This window comes from Arabidopsis thaliana, chromosome 4 (genome assembly GCF_000001735.4).
Source record: "Arabidopsis thaliana chromosome 4, partial sequence".
Classification (NCBI taxonomy): domain Eukaryota; kingdom Viridiplantae; phylum Streptophyta; class Magnoliopsida; order Brassicales; family Brassicaceae; genus Arabidopsis; species Arabidopsis thaliana.
In genome coordinates, this window is record NC_003075.7 from 6324775 (window position 1) to 6339489 (window position 14715).

At 32.7% G+C, this 14715-nt stretch overlaps 2 protein-coding genes and 2 long non-coding RNA genes across 4 annotated transcripts; 3 read left to right on the forward strand and 1 right to left on the reverse strand.

The window, feature by feature from the left end:
- The first annotated feature begins 3142 nt into the window (after positions 1 to 3142).
- AT4G10150 (RING/U-box superfamily protein) lies at positions 3143 to 4977 on the forward strand. Its single transcript, NM_117083.3, has 3 exons — positions 3143 to 3607; positions 3709 to 3791; positions 4403 to 4977. The coding sequence occupies exons 1-3, from the start codon at positions 3362 to 3364 to the stop codon at positions 4782 to 4784; spliced, it is 711 nt and encodes a 236-aa protein (NP_192753.1). The 5' UTR covers positions 3143 to 3361; the 3' UTR covers positions 4785 to 4977.
- A 390-nt stretch (positions 4978 to 5367) lies between these two features.
- AT4G05765 lies at positions 5368 to 5736 on the forward strand. The gene has a single exon (NR_141908.1). It is a non-coding gene; the product is annotated as an other RNA (long non-coding RNA).
- AT4G05770 lies at positions 5405 to 5736 on the reverse strand. The gene has a single exon (NR_141909.1). It is a non-coding gene; the product is annotated as an other RNA (long non-coding RNA).
- A 5408-nt stretch (positions 5737 to 11144) lies between these two features.
- On the forward strand, positions 11145 to 12704 carry AT4G10160 (RING/U-box superfamily protein). Its single transcript, NM_117084.3, has 3 exons — positions 11145 to 11452; positions 11546 to 11628; positions 12137 to 12704. Exons 1-3 carry the CDS (start codon positions 11249 to 11251, stop codon positions 12525 to 12527), a joined length of 678 nt encoding a protein of 225 aa, NP_192754.1. The 5' UTR covers positions 11145 to 11248; the 3' UTR covers positions 12528 to 12704.
- The last annotated feature ends 2011 nt before the right edge of the window (positions 12705 to 14715 follow it).

The window sequence follows — 14715 nt, forward strand, 5'->3', positions numbered from 1 at the left end:
CGGTTTGGTTCGAAGTCGAACTGAACCAATAACCTTTTTTAATTACATTAAAACCAAACCAAACTACTGTAATACTAAATCGAACAGAATCCAACCCAATATCGAAATGCCACTTCGAATCTCTCTCAAAGTAAACATTGGCCTTTTTATTGTGGTGTAAAAATGGTCCTCTTAAGAACTCTTCTCATTCGGATATACCAACTTGGAGAGAACTTATAACAAAAGCCATTGACTTTAGAAGTTGACAATGAATATTTCAAAAGAAGAATCTGTGAAAAGTGTCTCTTGGTTCGTACCAATAAGGTACAAGAAGCGTTGACAAAACTAAAAAGCAAAGCGAGAAGGCAAATCTGCGAATCTCCGCGTCCGTGGGAGTGATCAAAGCTGATGTGTTCATCATCCATATCTGAATATTCTGTATATTTTTGTTTATAGAATGAATCCTATTGACATTAAAATATATAACTTTGGATGAGTCTACGTATGGCCTTTTTTGAGATGTTGCTGACATTATCATATACTAAAATAATAAAGTGCAATGTGGTTCACTCGCAATAGCCGCATTTTGTCACCATTTAAGGGAATTTACTATTTTTGTGGTGAAATTATGTAAATTACCACATGTTAAAAAAAGAAAAAATATTAGATCTCACAACTTCATTTGAACTAGGGAACGGTTGACATTGTTTTTTTTTTAAATAGTTAAGAAAATTTGGAAATAATTTTGAAAAGTAACTTTGACATAAAGAAAATCTTGAGAATTGATCTTTTATTTGTTTTCAGAAATGATTAATTTTATGATGATTTTTCTTGAATCATAGAAAAGTCATATAGGAATTGCTCCATGAACAAAGCGACAAGTTTCTCCGTCATTTAGAAGATCTGTAGATAACATTTGCCAAGAAAGGACTCACAATCACTTCTCAAAATGATCCAGCTGACGAGCCATTGATCGAACCATCTTATAGCTGACAAGACATTTAATGAAAGTCGCGCTTACGTCACTTACACTCAAAACACGTTCTTCTTTCTAAGAAATCGTCAAAAAAAAAAAAAAATAGATTGCACGAAAATGCCGAGAATACAACTTGGAATGTTTTAACTAGTCCCATTAATTCGATATTTTACCTAGGTCAAGTAACACTCTTATAAATAATCCTTGCACTCTCGAAGAAAAAGAAATAGGGAGTAAGGTAATTCACCAGTTCCCACCTTAAAAGTAAACCTAACTTGCTATATCTAAATACAACAAAATTTCACTCATGAGGAGGAGAACAGTTCACGGATCATCCAACTTGTTCTCTCTCATTCCTTCTTTCTTATTCTCAAATGGACATCATCGTGTTTCAAAGATTTTCAGCACTTATTACAGAGACAATCTACATTTCTACATCTCATTCATTTTGTCATTTGTAATCAAGTCATTCAAGTTAAATAATAAAAAGTGTGTTTTTTCTTTCAAAAGTTTGTAATCTTTTGAAGCTTTGTCAATTCAAGTTTATTGGTGTGATTCCATAGTCTTGTTTGATTGCGTTTCTAGTGTGTTTGTGAGATTCAAACATTCTAGTTCGTGTGTTGTTGTGGATTCAACGACAAAACTTCCATTTTCCATCTCTACCATCGTTCCATCGAATCATTCAAACCGTAGGCCGAGAAACCGAGAAACATAAACCTTAGGTAAATTCCAAGGTTTGCATCAGATTGCTTTGACCAAGGCTCATAAGTCATTACTTGACACCACTCTATCTTTCACGAATTTAAGAATTTAGAGAGACTTTGTGACCTTTTGGATATGGTTAGATCTCTGTTATTATTTGGTTTTGAGAGTCATTGGTAATTGATTCAACATCTTTATCACTTAATAGTGATACTTTTTCTATGTGTTTTTTTTTGTTGGTTCTATTTGGCTTACCCTTTAAGAATTCTAGTGGTCTTGTATCTTCCTATATATCTAATAACATATGGTTGTTTCTATTTCATTTATTTTTTATATTTACCGCGACACGCATCAGAAAACGAACTTGGCAACTTAACAAATTAGCTATTAATCAATGGACATGACATGTACATGCCAAATTAAATTGGGCTTAATAAAACACGTGTTCGTTGGAAAAAATTAAATATGTTTTGTATTTTTATAGTTAATAGTGTAACGATTTATCATGATCTGCGCCGAAATTCACGCTCAGAGTTATATTTGAGTTCTTTAAATTATTATTTATAAAAAGTAAGTCAGAATATGAAAAAACCGGAAACATCGATCACATTAACTTAAAAGTAATAATTTTTCATTTTAGGATATATTTTGGATACCGACAGCTTTGTCACTACATCGAACAATTTTATGTTTTTTTAGAATTTGTTAATATGATGATACCATTTGATATCCAATAAGATACTTATTTACTTTATATTATTAGATTAGAATCATCTACAACATAAAATCTAATTATTTAGATGAGTATTATAGATTTGTTACCTCTCGAGTTTAAGATCGATAACTCATGTTGTTGAAACAAGAAACATAAAAGATAGTTCTGAAATTTAAAACATAAAAGAGAGTTTGAAATTGAAAATTATATATATTGTAGAAAGTTTATGACAAGAGGAGAAAGTATGATTCTTTTAGTATTTGTTTCTATATAATATTAAGAGGAAAAAGTAAAGTTCTTATAGAATATATTCTTTCAAGCAATTTAGCTACTTCCAGCTAAATCATTAAACTCCTTTGACTAGCAAATTAAATAAATTTAAATCATATAAAGGTAAAAAAACACACATAAAATATTAGTTTTAAGAAAGATGAAAACAAGTAAAAAACATAAACAACCGAACATGTGTCAATTGTTTTCAGCAGTCTAATACTCGTGTGACTGGCCAATTTAATGACTATGACTCACTTTCAACTACCTAACGGTTTCAAAACATGTTAACCTTGTTTTTTTTCTTTAAACAAAATCCCATTAGTTGTCACTTTAAATCTCTATTATTATAGTAATTATTACAATCTTTTTTTAAGAAACACTTAGTGACCCATATTAAGAAAAAAATAACTTTATTTTTAAACCCATATCTTATATTTTGTATCTATCCAATTCCTTCCTATTATGTAAATTTAATTCTATATTATTATATTTTGTTGTGACATCTTCTCATAAAATAAATAAATAGCTATCACAATTTGATAGCACCTGAATACTTCACCTGAAACTTTCCCCACCTCTCTCTCTCATCTTATCTATCACCATTGCTTCATCTCCAAATCTTGAAATTCTCTGTTTTATTTTCAAGAAAAGACAGAAAGTGAAACAAGTCTTTTTTTTTTTTTTTTTTGGTGTGGAACATTGATATTTGAGTGACGATGTCTTACAGTGACCCAAACCAAAACCCGATTCCAGAAACTTACGCTCCATCAAACTCAACTGAATCAGAGAAACTGAAACTTTACCAAGCTTTTATCTTCTCTGTTCCAATCTGTTTCACATTCATCGTTCTCTTCGTTCTTTACGTCATTTACCTTCGTCGAAACAGCACCACCAATGTTGATTGGTCTTCTCTTGGCATGCGTGGTGGTACCTTTGTCCCCACCAACAACAATCTCTCAACGGTAACACTCAGTCTATGAAAGATTTTGTTGTTTTTGAAACATTTTTGAAGGGTTTGGTTCTTTAATGATTTGTTGACTTATATATATATATGAATGAACAGGCTGAATTAGGACTGAGCAAAGATATTAGAGAGATGCTTCCTGTTGTCATCTACAAGGAGAGTTTCATAGTCAAAGATTCACAGTGAGTTCTCATATTCATAAAGATTTTATCCTTTTTTTGTGTCAGATCTTTCTAAGGCTTATCACATTAAAAAATAACATTTTTGTGATAGAAAAGTTCAAAGCTATGTTGCGTGATATGAATTATACCAAAGTACGAGATGGGAACAAGAAAGAGAAATGACAATTTTGCTTTGCGTAATAATTTTGTCTTGTGATTGATAAGTGGATGATTGTCTTGTGAATATAGTTGCATTGAAACTGTTACTTAGGCTATATATGTTAACCAAAAAAAAAACAGTTATTTAGGCTGAGAAAATTGTCATCATTTTATTCGGATTGGACATAAGCAAAATAGGGATCTCATTCGAGTGGAGGCATACGTAACGCTCGACAAATTCAATGGTGCAATTTCTGTTTTGTACATTGAGTTGTTTAAAATAGTTCTTTATGAGTTTGTGATTTGGAAGAATCTTTTATTCTTAGATAAATTATGGGCCTCATAATGTGGGTATTAGCTCCAACAGAAACCTGACAAAACTGCTTTTGGGTTTTTTTCTTGTTTGAATAGCTAAAACATAAGAAAGTATGATTATGAATCACCTGATTTTGACTTTGAGTACTTGAAAACAGATGTTCAGTGTGTCTTGGGGACTACCAAGCAGAAGAGAAACTCCAACAAATGCCATCATGTGGGCACACTTTTCACATGGAATGTATTGATCTATGGCTCACATCACACACAACATGCCCTCTTTGTCGTCTCTCTCTTATCCCCAAACCGTCCCTAGACCTGTCCCATCAAAGCACAGAGATTGTCTCTTCCATAGAAAACTCTAATGGAGGAGAAGCTTCAACTCAACCAGATTCCCAGTCAGCAACCGAAGCAATAAGTCACACCGATGATGTCGAAGAAGGTAACCGAGATAGTCAAGAGGTCTCTAAGGAGACGGAAGAGAATGACCGAAACAGCGTAGGGACATCTGATGGTTGTTGTACTTGTAGACTTGGTTAAAAAAGCATAAAAGCTTTGTCTTGCCTTTAGATGATATTTTGGTAAGATTTAAGAATTTTTGTTGTCTCTCTCTTGCGTTTGTTACTTGTAACATTGTTAGGAGTGAAATGAATGCATGATCCATAAGAAGAAAATGGTAAGTTTGGAAAGATTGGCATTACTGTCACAACTTTTAAAAAGTTATCTTCTCGACAAACTTAACTTCATTATTGTTTATGGGCTCTAAGATGGACTACTCGGAGTGTTGGTTTGGGCTGTCTATATGTCGGACCAGATGTTTGTACGTGTACATAACAAACAAAGAAGCTACAAAAATTAGCAGATGAAAGCTTCTACAAAATTACCCTGGTAAACGAACCTAGCAAAGTGACAAGGTTATTGAACTTACAAAATTAGCAAGAGTCAATATATGTTAAATTTGCATAGTCAATGGACTTGCGTTCTACAAAGAATATGTTAGTTGGAAATGGTAAAATATTTCTTAGCTAATTATGATATATCTTATCTTTTGAGTTTTACAATTATATATATATATATATATATATATATATATATATATAACTTTCCAATTCTCCATGAACATCATCGCGTTTAGAAGAATTTCAACTCTTATTAGGGAGAAAATTGCCCTCTCTCCTCTAGACCTCAACAAACATCATATTGAGCCTTAGATTGTCTTGACCAAGGCTCATAACGTAACCCCACTCTCCCTCCCATAAAATGACTTTTTCTAGTCACATTGACGTCAATATGTCTTGGAACGTCAAGACAAACCCATTTTTTTCTTCTCCAAGATATTTTTACCATCTAAATGTGACATGACAACGTTTGAAAGAGTGGATGCCATATGTAGCATATTGAAAATATTTATAGAGGCAAGGCTTGGTTGTACGCCAAGTGGGTGAACAACCTAAACAACGGTCATTATATCAATAGAGGCAAGGCATGGTCGGACCCATAGTTGATTCACTTACAATATGTTACATTAGTTATTTCTATGCGAACGAGGTTTCTCCAAAATAAACAAATTTAACCTGTCAAAAGATCTAAATAATCTGATCTGAACAATATACTATTAAAAATAATAATGAAAGAAACTAAAATCAAACAAAAGTTAGTGGTTTTTCAGATTCACAACGTAATGTGTATACTCATTTTGTAAGAGTAAATGGACATAACAAATTAGCAGAGTCAACAATCAACGAACCTTCTATAATTAGCAGATGAAAGCTTCAACAAAATTAGTAGGAGTTAATGTAACACGAATATTTCAAATTGACATAATCAATGAATTTGTGTTCCACAAAGCACGTGCTCATTGGAAAATGGTAAAATAATTCTAATAATGTATATGTTTAAGTTAATATTAAAGTTATTTATTATATCTACGCCGAAATTTACGCTAAGACGTTACATTTGAGATGTTTGTATTATTATTTACGAAATAATCGGGACATCAAACACATTAGCTTAAAACTGATATTTCTCATTTTAAAATTGATTGTTGGTTTTGTTTACTTCAGTCAATTTACTTTGTTTTGTTTTGGATTTTGTTACTTCTTCTTTTTAATAATAAAATTTTGATGGTATGAGTTTTCGTACTTCCACGATTTGATAACGTTACATTGGAAGTTACCAACAAATTATGAAGCAATAGAAAAGATTAAGACAGTAGAAAAACATGAGAATGTTTGGACATATTAATGAGAAATAGAAAATGAAAGCCGGCAATAATTAGGGGTCTAAATTTATAAATCAAGTATTCTAGTCTAGTAACAGTCAAGGAAAGATTGATTTCAATTTATTAGAAAATGCAAATTGTAGCTTATACCAAAGGCATATAAGATTTATTTGAGAAATTGTTGAAAATGCTTACAAACTCGAGCTTTTATGAGATTATGGATATTATGAAGTTTTAACTACTTTCAATATATGAGATATTTTCCCAAATATTGGGAATGAAGAGTTGCTAGATTTGAGAACATGTTCTTTTAACTCAAAGAGATTAATCTGGGTAGGCATGGTCGTTCGGCTATTTGATTCCATTCGGTTTGGTTGTTTTGGTTTTCGGTTTTTTTTTGTTCTAAAAGGAACCAAAGGTTTTTTGGTTTGGTTCAATTCGATTCGGTTACCTGTCGGTTTAGATACTCAGAAAAAGAACCGATTTTTATCCGAAATACCTAAAAATAACCAAAATACACAAATATCCGAATTTTTTTTTGACAAAGATGTAGTGGGCCAAAATATATTGGGCCAAAATACCTAAAATATTAATAAAACTTTATTGGATTAGGGGTTGAGATAAAAATATATTATGCTTACATGTAGGCTTGTATGGGGCTCATTCATGAGCGGACCCACGTTGGTCTTGGGTGGGGCATGTGTCCTATGGGAACAGATAAAGGATGCCCCCGGTGTGGCGAGTCAGAAGAGACAATAAATCACCTCCTCTTTTATTGTCCACCCTCGAGACAAATTTGGGCACTATCGCCCATTCCTTTCTCATGAAATATTTTTCCTAGAAACTCTTTATTCTATAATTTTGATTTTCTCTTCTTGCGTGGACGAGAATTCGGAATAGGAGAAGATATCTTGGAACTCTTTCCTTGGATACTTTGGTACATATGGAAAAGCAGAAACCGCTTTGTTTTTGAAAACTTCAGTGAACCTCCCCCTGAAACTTTGACATTGACTCTCCACGAAGCAGCGGTTTGGAAACAGGCTACCTTAAAAGAAAAAGAAACCCTATTTTCTACCCCTGTTCTGGGTCCGACTCCGGCTCCGGACACCTCGTTCTCTGAATGCCAAGTCGATGCGTTTTGGCATGTTGAAGATCCTTTAAGCGGGCATGGATGGATCCTTGTTCGACAAGAATTAATTATCCATCTTGGTCTCAAGAGCGCGCGACGGAGTCTATCACCGCTACATGCGGAATTTGATTCCTTGTTATGGGCAATGGAATGCATGATCTCTATTGGCGATACATCTGGTACTTTTGCTTCTAGTTGCTCAGATTTGATTTCTATTTTGGACAACCAAAAGAATTGGCTGACTTTCGCAGCAGAATTGGCCTCCTATCGATCATTAGTTTGTTTTTTTTCCTTATTTTTGTATTAGATTTCTTCCTCGTAGATCTAATACCCGTGCAAATTGTTTAGCTAAAAAAGTTAGGGCACGTAATTGTCTTTTTTCCCATGTAAGCACATCGGTTCCTGAATGGCTCTCTCTAACGGAGAGTATCTTTCCAATAAATTAATATAAATGGTGTTTGTGCAAAAAAAGAAAAAAAAAAAAAAGACAGCGGAAAAACATGAGAATGTTTGGACAGAGATTGAAAATGTTAATGAGAAATAGAAAATGAAAGCCGACAAAAACTATGGGTCTAAATTTATAAGTCAAGTATTCTAGTCTAGTAACAATCAAGGAAAGATTGATTTGAATTTATTAGAAAATGCAAGTTGTAGCTTATACCAAAGGCATATAAGATCTATACAAAATATTTGAGAAATTGTTGAAAATGCTTACAAACTCGAGCTTTTATGAGATTATGGATATTATGAAGTTTTAACTACTTTCAATATATGAGAGCTTTCCCCAAATATTGGGAATGAAAAGTTGCTAGATTTGAGAACATGTTCTTTTAACTCAAAGGGATTAATCTGGGTAGGCATGGGCGTTTGGTTATTTGATTCCATTCGGTTTGGTTGTTTTGGTTTTTGGTTTTTTGGTTCTAAAAGGAACCAAAGGTTTTTTGGTTTGGTTCAATTCGATTCGGTTACCTGTCGGTTTGGATATTTAGAAAAAGAACCGATAAATAACCGAACGTTAATAGATATCGGTTCGGTGATGCTTATTTTATCCGAAATACCTAAAAATAACCAAAATACCCAAATATCCGATTTTTTTTGACAAAGATGTAGTGGGCCAGAATATATTGGGCCAAAATACCTAAAATATTAATAAAATTTTATTGGATTAGGGGTTGAGACAAAATATATTATGCTTACATGTAGGCTTGTAAGGAGCTCATTCAGGAGCGGGTCCATGTTGGTCTTTGGTGGAGCATGTGTCTTATCCTGAATACGTAGTGTAGTGCTTTTTTACTTAATGATGCTCCACATTAACTCAAGTTCAAGCCTTACTATTTTCTTTTTATTGATTTTTTTTTATTGTGTCCTATATAGAATTATTTCCTTGATTCGCCACTGGACTCACTAAATATTTTTTTGTTCTATTCGAGTATCCATGGATATCGATTTGGTTCGATTGTTACCCGATATCCAATATACAGTGTGACTGAGGTCTATTGAGATACTTAGTGGTATCCATAATCAAACCAAAATCTCTTTTTCGGTTTGGTTTTTCCAGGTTTTTTTGCCTAGACGAGAGAGTAGAGTTGGAAGCAAAAGAAGCGGCAAAACAATGGAGAAGTGTAAGGCTTTGACCGCGTTATTTTATCGACGAACCACTCTCTTAATACAAACATAAATATCTCATCGGCTGATGTCTTAGGCTGAAATCAAAGTCATTTGAAGAGACATTTTCGTCACTAAAGAAAGCTACATTTTATTGAAGTCTCTATTTTTACTTTTTAGTATTCCCAAGTGTTAATCATGTAGACTAATAGTAATCATAAATTTATTTGTATTTTCTTTTATATATAGGGTCAGTTTCATCGAATACAGGTAGAGAACGAGCTTAAAATTTGGAAGTCTTTGTGATCGTTTGGATATGCTTAAACCATCTGTTTTATTATTTGGTTTTGCGAGAGTCATTGGTAATTCGTTCAAACACTTTTATCACTTGATAGTGGAAATATTTTCTGACATTTTTGGTGGTTTCGATTGGATTAGCCTTTATGATAATGGTCTCATATCTTCCTATATACTCTTTCTGTTTCATGTTAGAAGATGTTGTAGTCATTTTATTTTGTTTAAACGTAAAAGATGTTTTGGACAGAAATTCATGTTTTAATGCAAAAGTTAAATTTATACAATTTTGTGACTAATTATATTCTATAGTAATATTTTTCATTGGCCAAACTGTATTTCACTAAATATTTAATTACGTTTCAATGTAAAAAATATAAAAACAAAAAAAATTAGTTTTTTTAGATTTTGTGTGTTTTAGCCTAAACATCCTATATTTTGAAACATATGGAAAAACTACTAACTTATCGTGTTTCAAAATTAGGAAATCCAAAAATCTATTAATTTGGTCTCAATTTTTCATGTTACAGTTTCTATTTCATTCACTCATTTGCGTTTACCGCTTTACGCATAAGAAAACCTCCACGAAATTTACTAATGTAAGGTTAACGGACTTAGAAAACTAACACAATTAATTGCTATACAAAAATAGTATTTTAAAAATGCGTGCTTAACTGGAAATAGTAAAAATAATCAATTATTAATGTATACTTTTGCAGATAATAGCATAGTTATTTATCGTGATCTAAGCTGAAATTCACAGTCAGTCGTTATAATTGAGTTGTTTAAATTATTATTTACACAAAGTGAGTAAAAACAAAAGAAACAAAAGACTGAGACATTGATCACATTAATTGAAAACTGATAATTTTCATTTTATGATATATTTTGGATACGACAGTATTGTCGCTACATTGAACAATTATGTTTTGTTTTAGATTTTGTTAATTTTTCTGATATCTTTTGATATCCAATAAGATACTTCTTAACTTTAAATTATTAGATTAAATTGTTTACAACATAAAATCAAATGATTTATATGAGTATTATCGAAATGTCACTACAAAAAATCAGGTAACATGTTACCACTCGATTTCTTAAGGCCAATACTTCATGTTGTTCAAAAAAAAGATACTGAAAACTTTGAATTTTTTTAAAATAAGAAAATATATTACAAGAGGATGATAAACTATGATTATAGTAATATTTTTTAATATTAGGAGGAAAAAAACAAAATTCTGAAGACTATATTATTTCTTTCAGGCATATTAGCTAATTCCAGCAAAATCATTAAATTCCTTTGACTAGAAAATTAAACATTTTAAATCATATACAAAAACCGTGTGACTTGGTGAATTTAATTAGTGACTATGACTCAATTTCAACAACCTCTTGAGTCTTGACCTTGTATCTTTTAAAAAACTCCCCTTAGTTGTCACTTAATTGTCCATATATACTTACAATTATTTGATTTAAATTGACAACCTCTAATTACTCATATCAAGAAAAAAATCTCTACTCTTAAAGCCATATTTCAGATTTTGTTGCCTTCCTATTTGATATTTTCCTTCTTTATTTGATAGCTTTTTACCATATAACACTTGAAACTTTCCCTACGTCTCTCTATCATATCTATATATCTTGAGAGATTCTCTATTCTTTTTTTCAGACAAGTGACAAGGAAGACAGAAAGTGAAATAAGTCTTGTCTCTTTTTTTTTTTTTGGTGTGGAATATTGGTTGAGTTTGAGTGACGATGTCTTTCATCGACCCAAGAACTTACATTCCATCGAACTCAACTGAATCCCAGATACTGAAATTTACGTTTATCGTCTGTGTGCCAATCTGTGTCATATTAATCGTCCTCCTCGTTCTTTATATCATGCGTCGAAACAGCAATACCAACGTTGATTGGTCTTCTCTTGGTGGCTTCGTGCCCACCAACAATAATCTCTCAACGGTATTACTCAATCTATGAAAGATTTTGTGGTTTTTGAAACATTTTGATGTGTTTGGTTCTTTTAATGATTTGCTGACTCATATTTATGAACAGGCTGAATTAGGACTGAGCAAAGACATAAGAGAGATGCTTCCCATTGTTATCTACAAGGAGAGTTTCACTGTCAACGATACACAGTGAGTTCTCTCTTATTCATAAAGATTTTATCTTTTGTGGATTCACGATCTTTTTTAAGGCTTATCTCATGAAATAAACTTGTTCTCTCCAATGTTTGATTATCACTTGTGATTGATAAGTGGATAATGTTCTTGTGTACATAATTAATTTCATTGAAACTGTTACCTTAGGTTGATGAAAATTTCATTATTTTGTTCGGATTGCACATAAGCGAAATCGCGATCTCATTTTCGAGTGGAGGCATATAGGACCAAAAATTCAATGGTGCAATTTTGGTTTGTATATTGAGTTGTTTGATGAAATAGTTCTTATGAGTTTGCGATTTGGTAGAATCTTTTGATCTTAGATAAAATTATATATATGCCTCATAATATGGGTATTAGCTCCAACAGAAACCTGACTAAACTACTTTTGTGTACGTTTGTTTTTATCTTTCTTTGAATAGCCAAAACATAAGAAAGAATGATTATGAATCACCTGATTTTGACTTTGAGTACTTGAAAACAGATGTTCAGTGTGTCTTGGGGACTACCAAGCAGAAGAGAAACTCCAACAAATGCCATCATGTGGGCACACTTTCCACATGGAATGTATTGATCTATGGCTCACATCGCACACAACATGCCCTCTTTGTCGTCTCTCCCTTATCCCCAAACCGTCCGTAGACCTGTCCCATCAAAGCATAGAGATTGTATCTTCCATAGAAAACACTAACGGAGGAGAAGCTTCAACTCAACCAGATTCCCAGTCAGCAACCGAAGCAATAATTCACATCGATGATGTCGAAGAAGGTAACCGAGATAGTATAGAGGTCGTTAAGGAATCGGAAGAGAATGACAGAAACAGCGTAGGGACATCTGATGGTTGTTGTAGTTGTAGACTTGGTGAAAAAGCGTAGAAGCTTTGTCTTTTGATGATCATATTGGTAAGATTTAAGAATTTTTGTTGTCTCTATTGCGTTTGTTAGTAACATTGTTAAGAGTGAAGTAAAGGCATGATCCATAAAAAGAAAATAGTAAGTTTGGAAAGATTTGTGTCATTTTTGTTTTATAAATCATGTCGGCTGATCTAGTCAGATTCGGTAGGAAACACACCAAAGAGTTATAAAGTGGACTTCATGGGACGAATCCATAGTTTTGAAATTATGTTATAAAGTGGATTTCCCGACCCGAATCCCTAGTTTGGAAATTTTTTGACGCTATACTATATACTCGAGTCTGGAATATTTTCCAACTATCGCTTTCCCCCCTAGCCTAGACTTCCCACATGGATGTAGATTTACATTGTTGTAACAACTTATACAAAGTTAGCATATTTTCTCGTAAAATCTTCGCATGGAAGGAATTGGTGGTGATGTAGCAAGATATTTGGAAATATTTCAAAAATCTATTTATTTTATATTTTAATTTATTAATTATAATTATTCAAGAATATTTTTTTTTATTTTTTTTTTTCTTTTGTCAAGCACTTTCTTTCATTCATTCAAATAAGAACAAGTACAAAAAGAAGAGGATTTAAGTGATCCAAAGTTTAAAATAGTACAATAGTAGACATTCCCCAATGCCATACAAATATAGATAAAGTTTATCGACTTTGAAACCAAGAGAGATGTGAGACAAGAGTTTGGGAGCACATTGACACATGTGAGGTCATGGTAAATCGAAACATCATCCTCGAAAGGTTCGGAGGACAAAAGATTGGTCATGGTCATAAGACTTTGTGACGTTGAAAAAAGAATCGATGCATTGATTTTCGCCGGAGCAAGATGAGCTACCCAAAGTAGCACGAAAACAAAGATTCGGAAGACTATGGTGATGTAGTCGGTTGAGGATTGCTTTAGAACCAAGCGCAAGGTTTAGATCTCTTTAAGAATTCACATACTAACCTTTGAAGCGTAAGATTAGATGAATGGGATATGTCAAGCTGAAGCCATGATTCATAAATTGATATGTGTAGAACCATAACAAAACAGGTGGATCCTCTCTCACATGAAAAAACTCGATCGTCCACATAGATTAAGCATTCCATACAAAGCTTGTCTTAGGTTTGACACATGAATAAGAGAAACATACCATGGTACATAGGATCCAGGCCTTCAGGGTGTTGGCTGGGTGTTGATTGAAGTCGCTAAACAAAATTGTCGAGGAGTGATTGTTGGCCACAAGGCTATCGAGACCAAAAGCAAACCGTTTGCAATTTGAGTTCAAGGCTAAAGTATCACGAGACTTCAAAAAATTATGGGCAATAAAACTCAAGCAGTGCTTCTGTCGATATATGAAATTGTGGGAGAGTGGTACTTAGGTATAGAACATCCAAAACCACTATTAAGCCTTCAACAATTTAGATTTGGGATCAAAATACCAGAATTCTTTAGACTTACAGAATTCACATCCATAGATGAAGATGTTACCAGGATTTGTAGATGTTGGAAGTTAAGCTTAAGCAATGGAAGTGATTTCTCCAATCGGTGGTGTCCATGGCCATTCGAAGTGAGAGAAAGGCACGACTCTTGGTTAAGGCTCGACAAAGAGAATAGAATAGAAGACATGGGCTTGTTAAACAGTATTCTTAAGTTTAAAGGTTTTTATTTTTTATTATAAATAGACTTCTAAGGCTTCCAATTGTATGGAAGCAAGGTTCAAAAAATCGCATAAATCAGGGACTAATCGCCGATTAAACGCTAAAATATTGATGACCGATGTGAGTAATGTAAAATTGGGCCAAACATCGGGTAAATAATGAAGAACAAATCATATATATGAAAGTTGGCCAACTCTTTCCATATGATTGACACATCATCACTTTAGCATTTGCCATGTGTCCTCTAAATAATTAATGTAAGCTCTTCAACTTCTAATTTATAGATTAATGATGTATTTATTATTTAATTTTACATATTTAATTGTACTAATACTAAATTTATTTTGTTATTATATGTTTTTCAATAAAATTATTTTATCGGTTTTCTCATACTCGAAGATGTTTTTCTGTAATCTTAACTCAAATAATGAGTGTATAGTAGTCATGAATTATTTAATAGTTTGAATAGTTTGCAGATTTTTATATATACTAGATTTTAACCCACG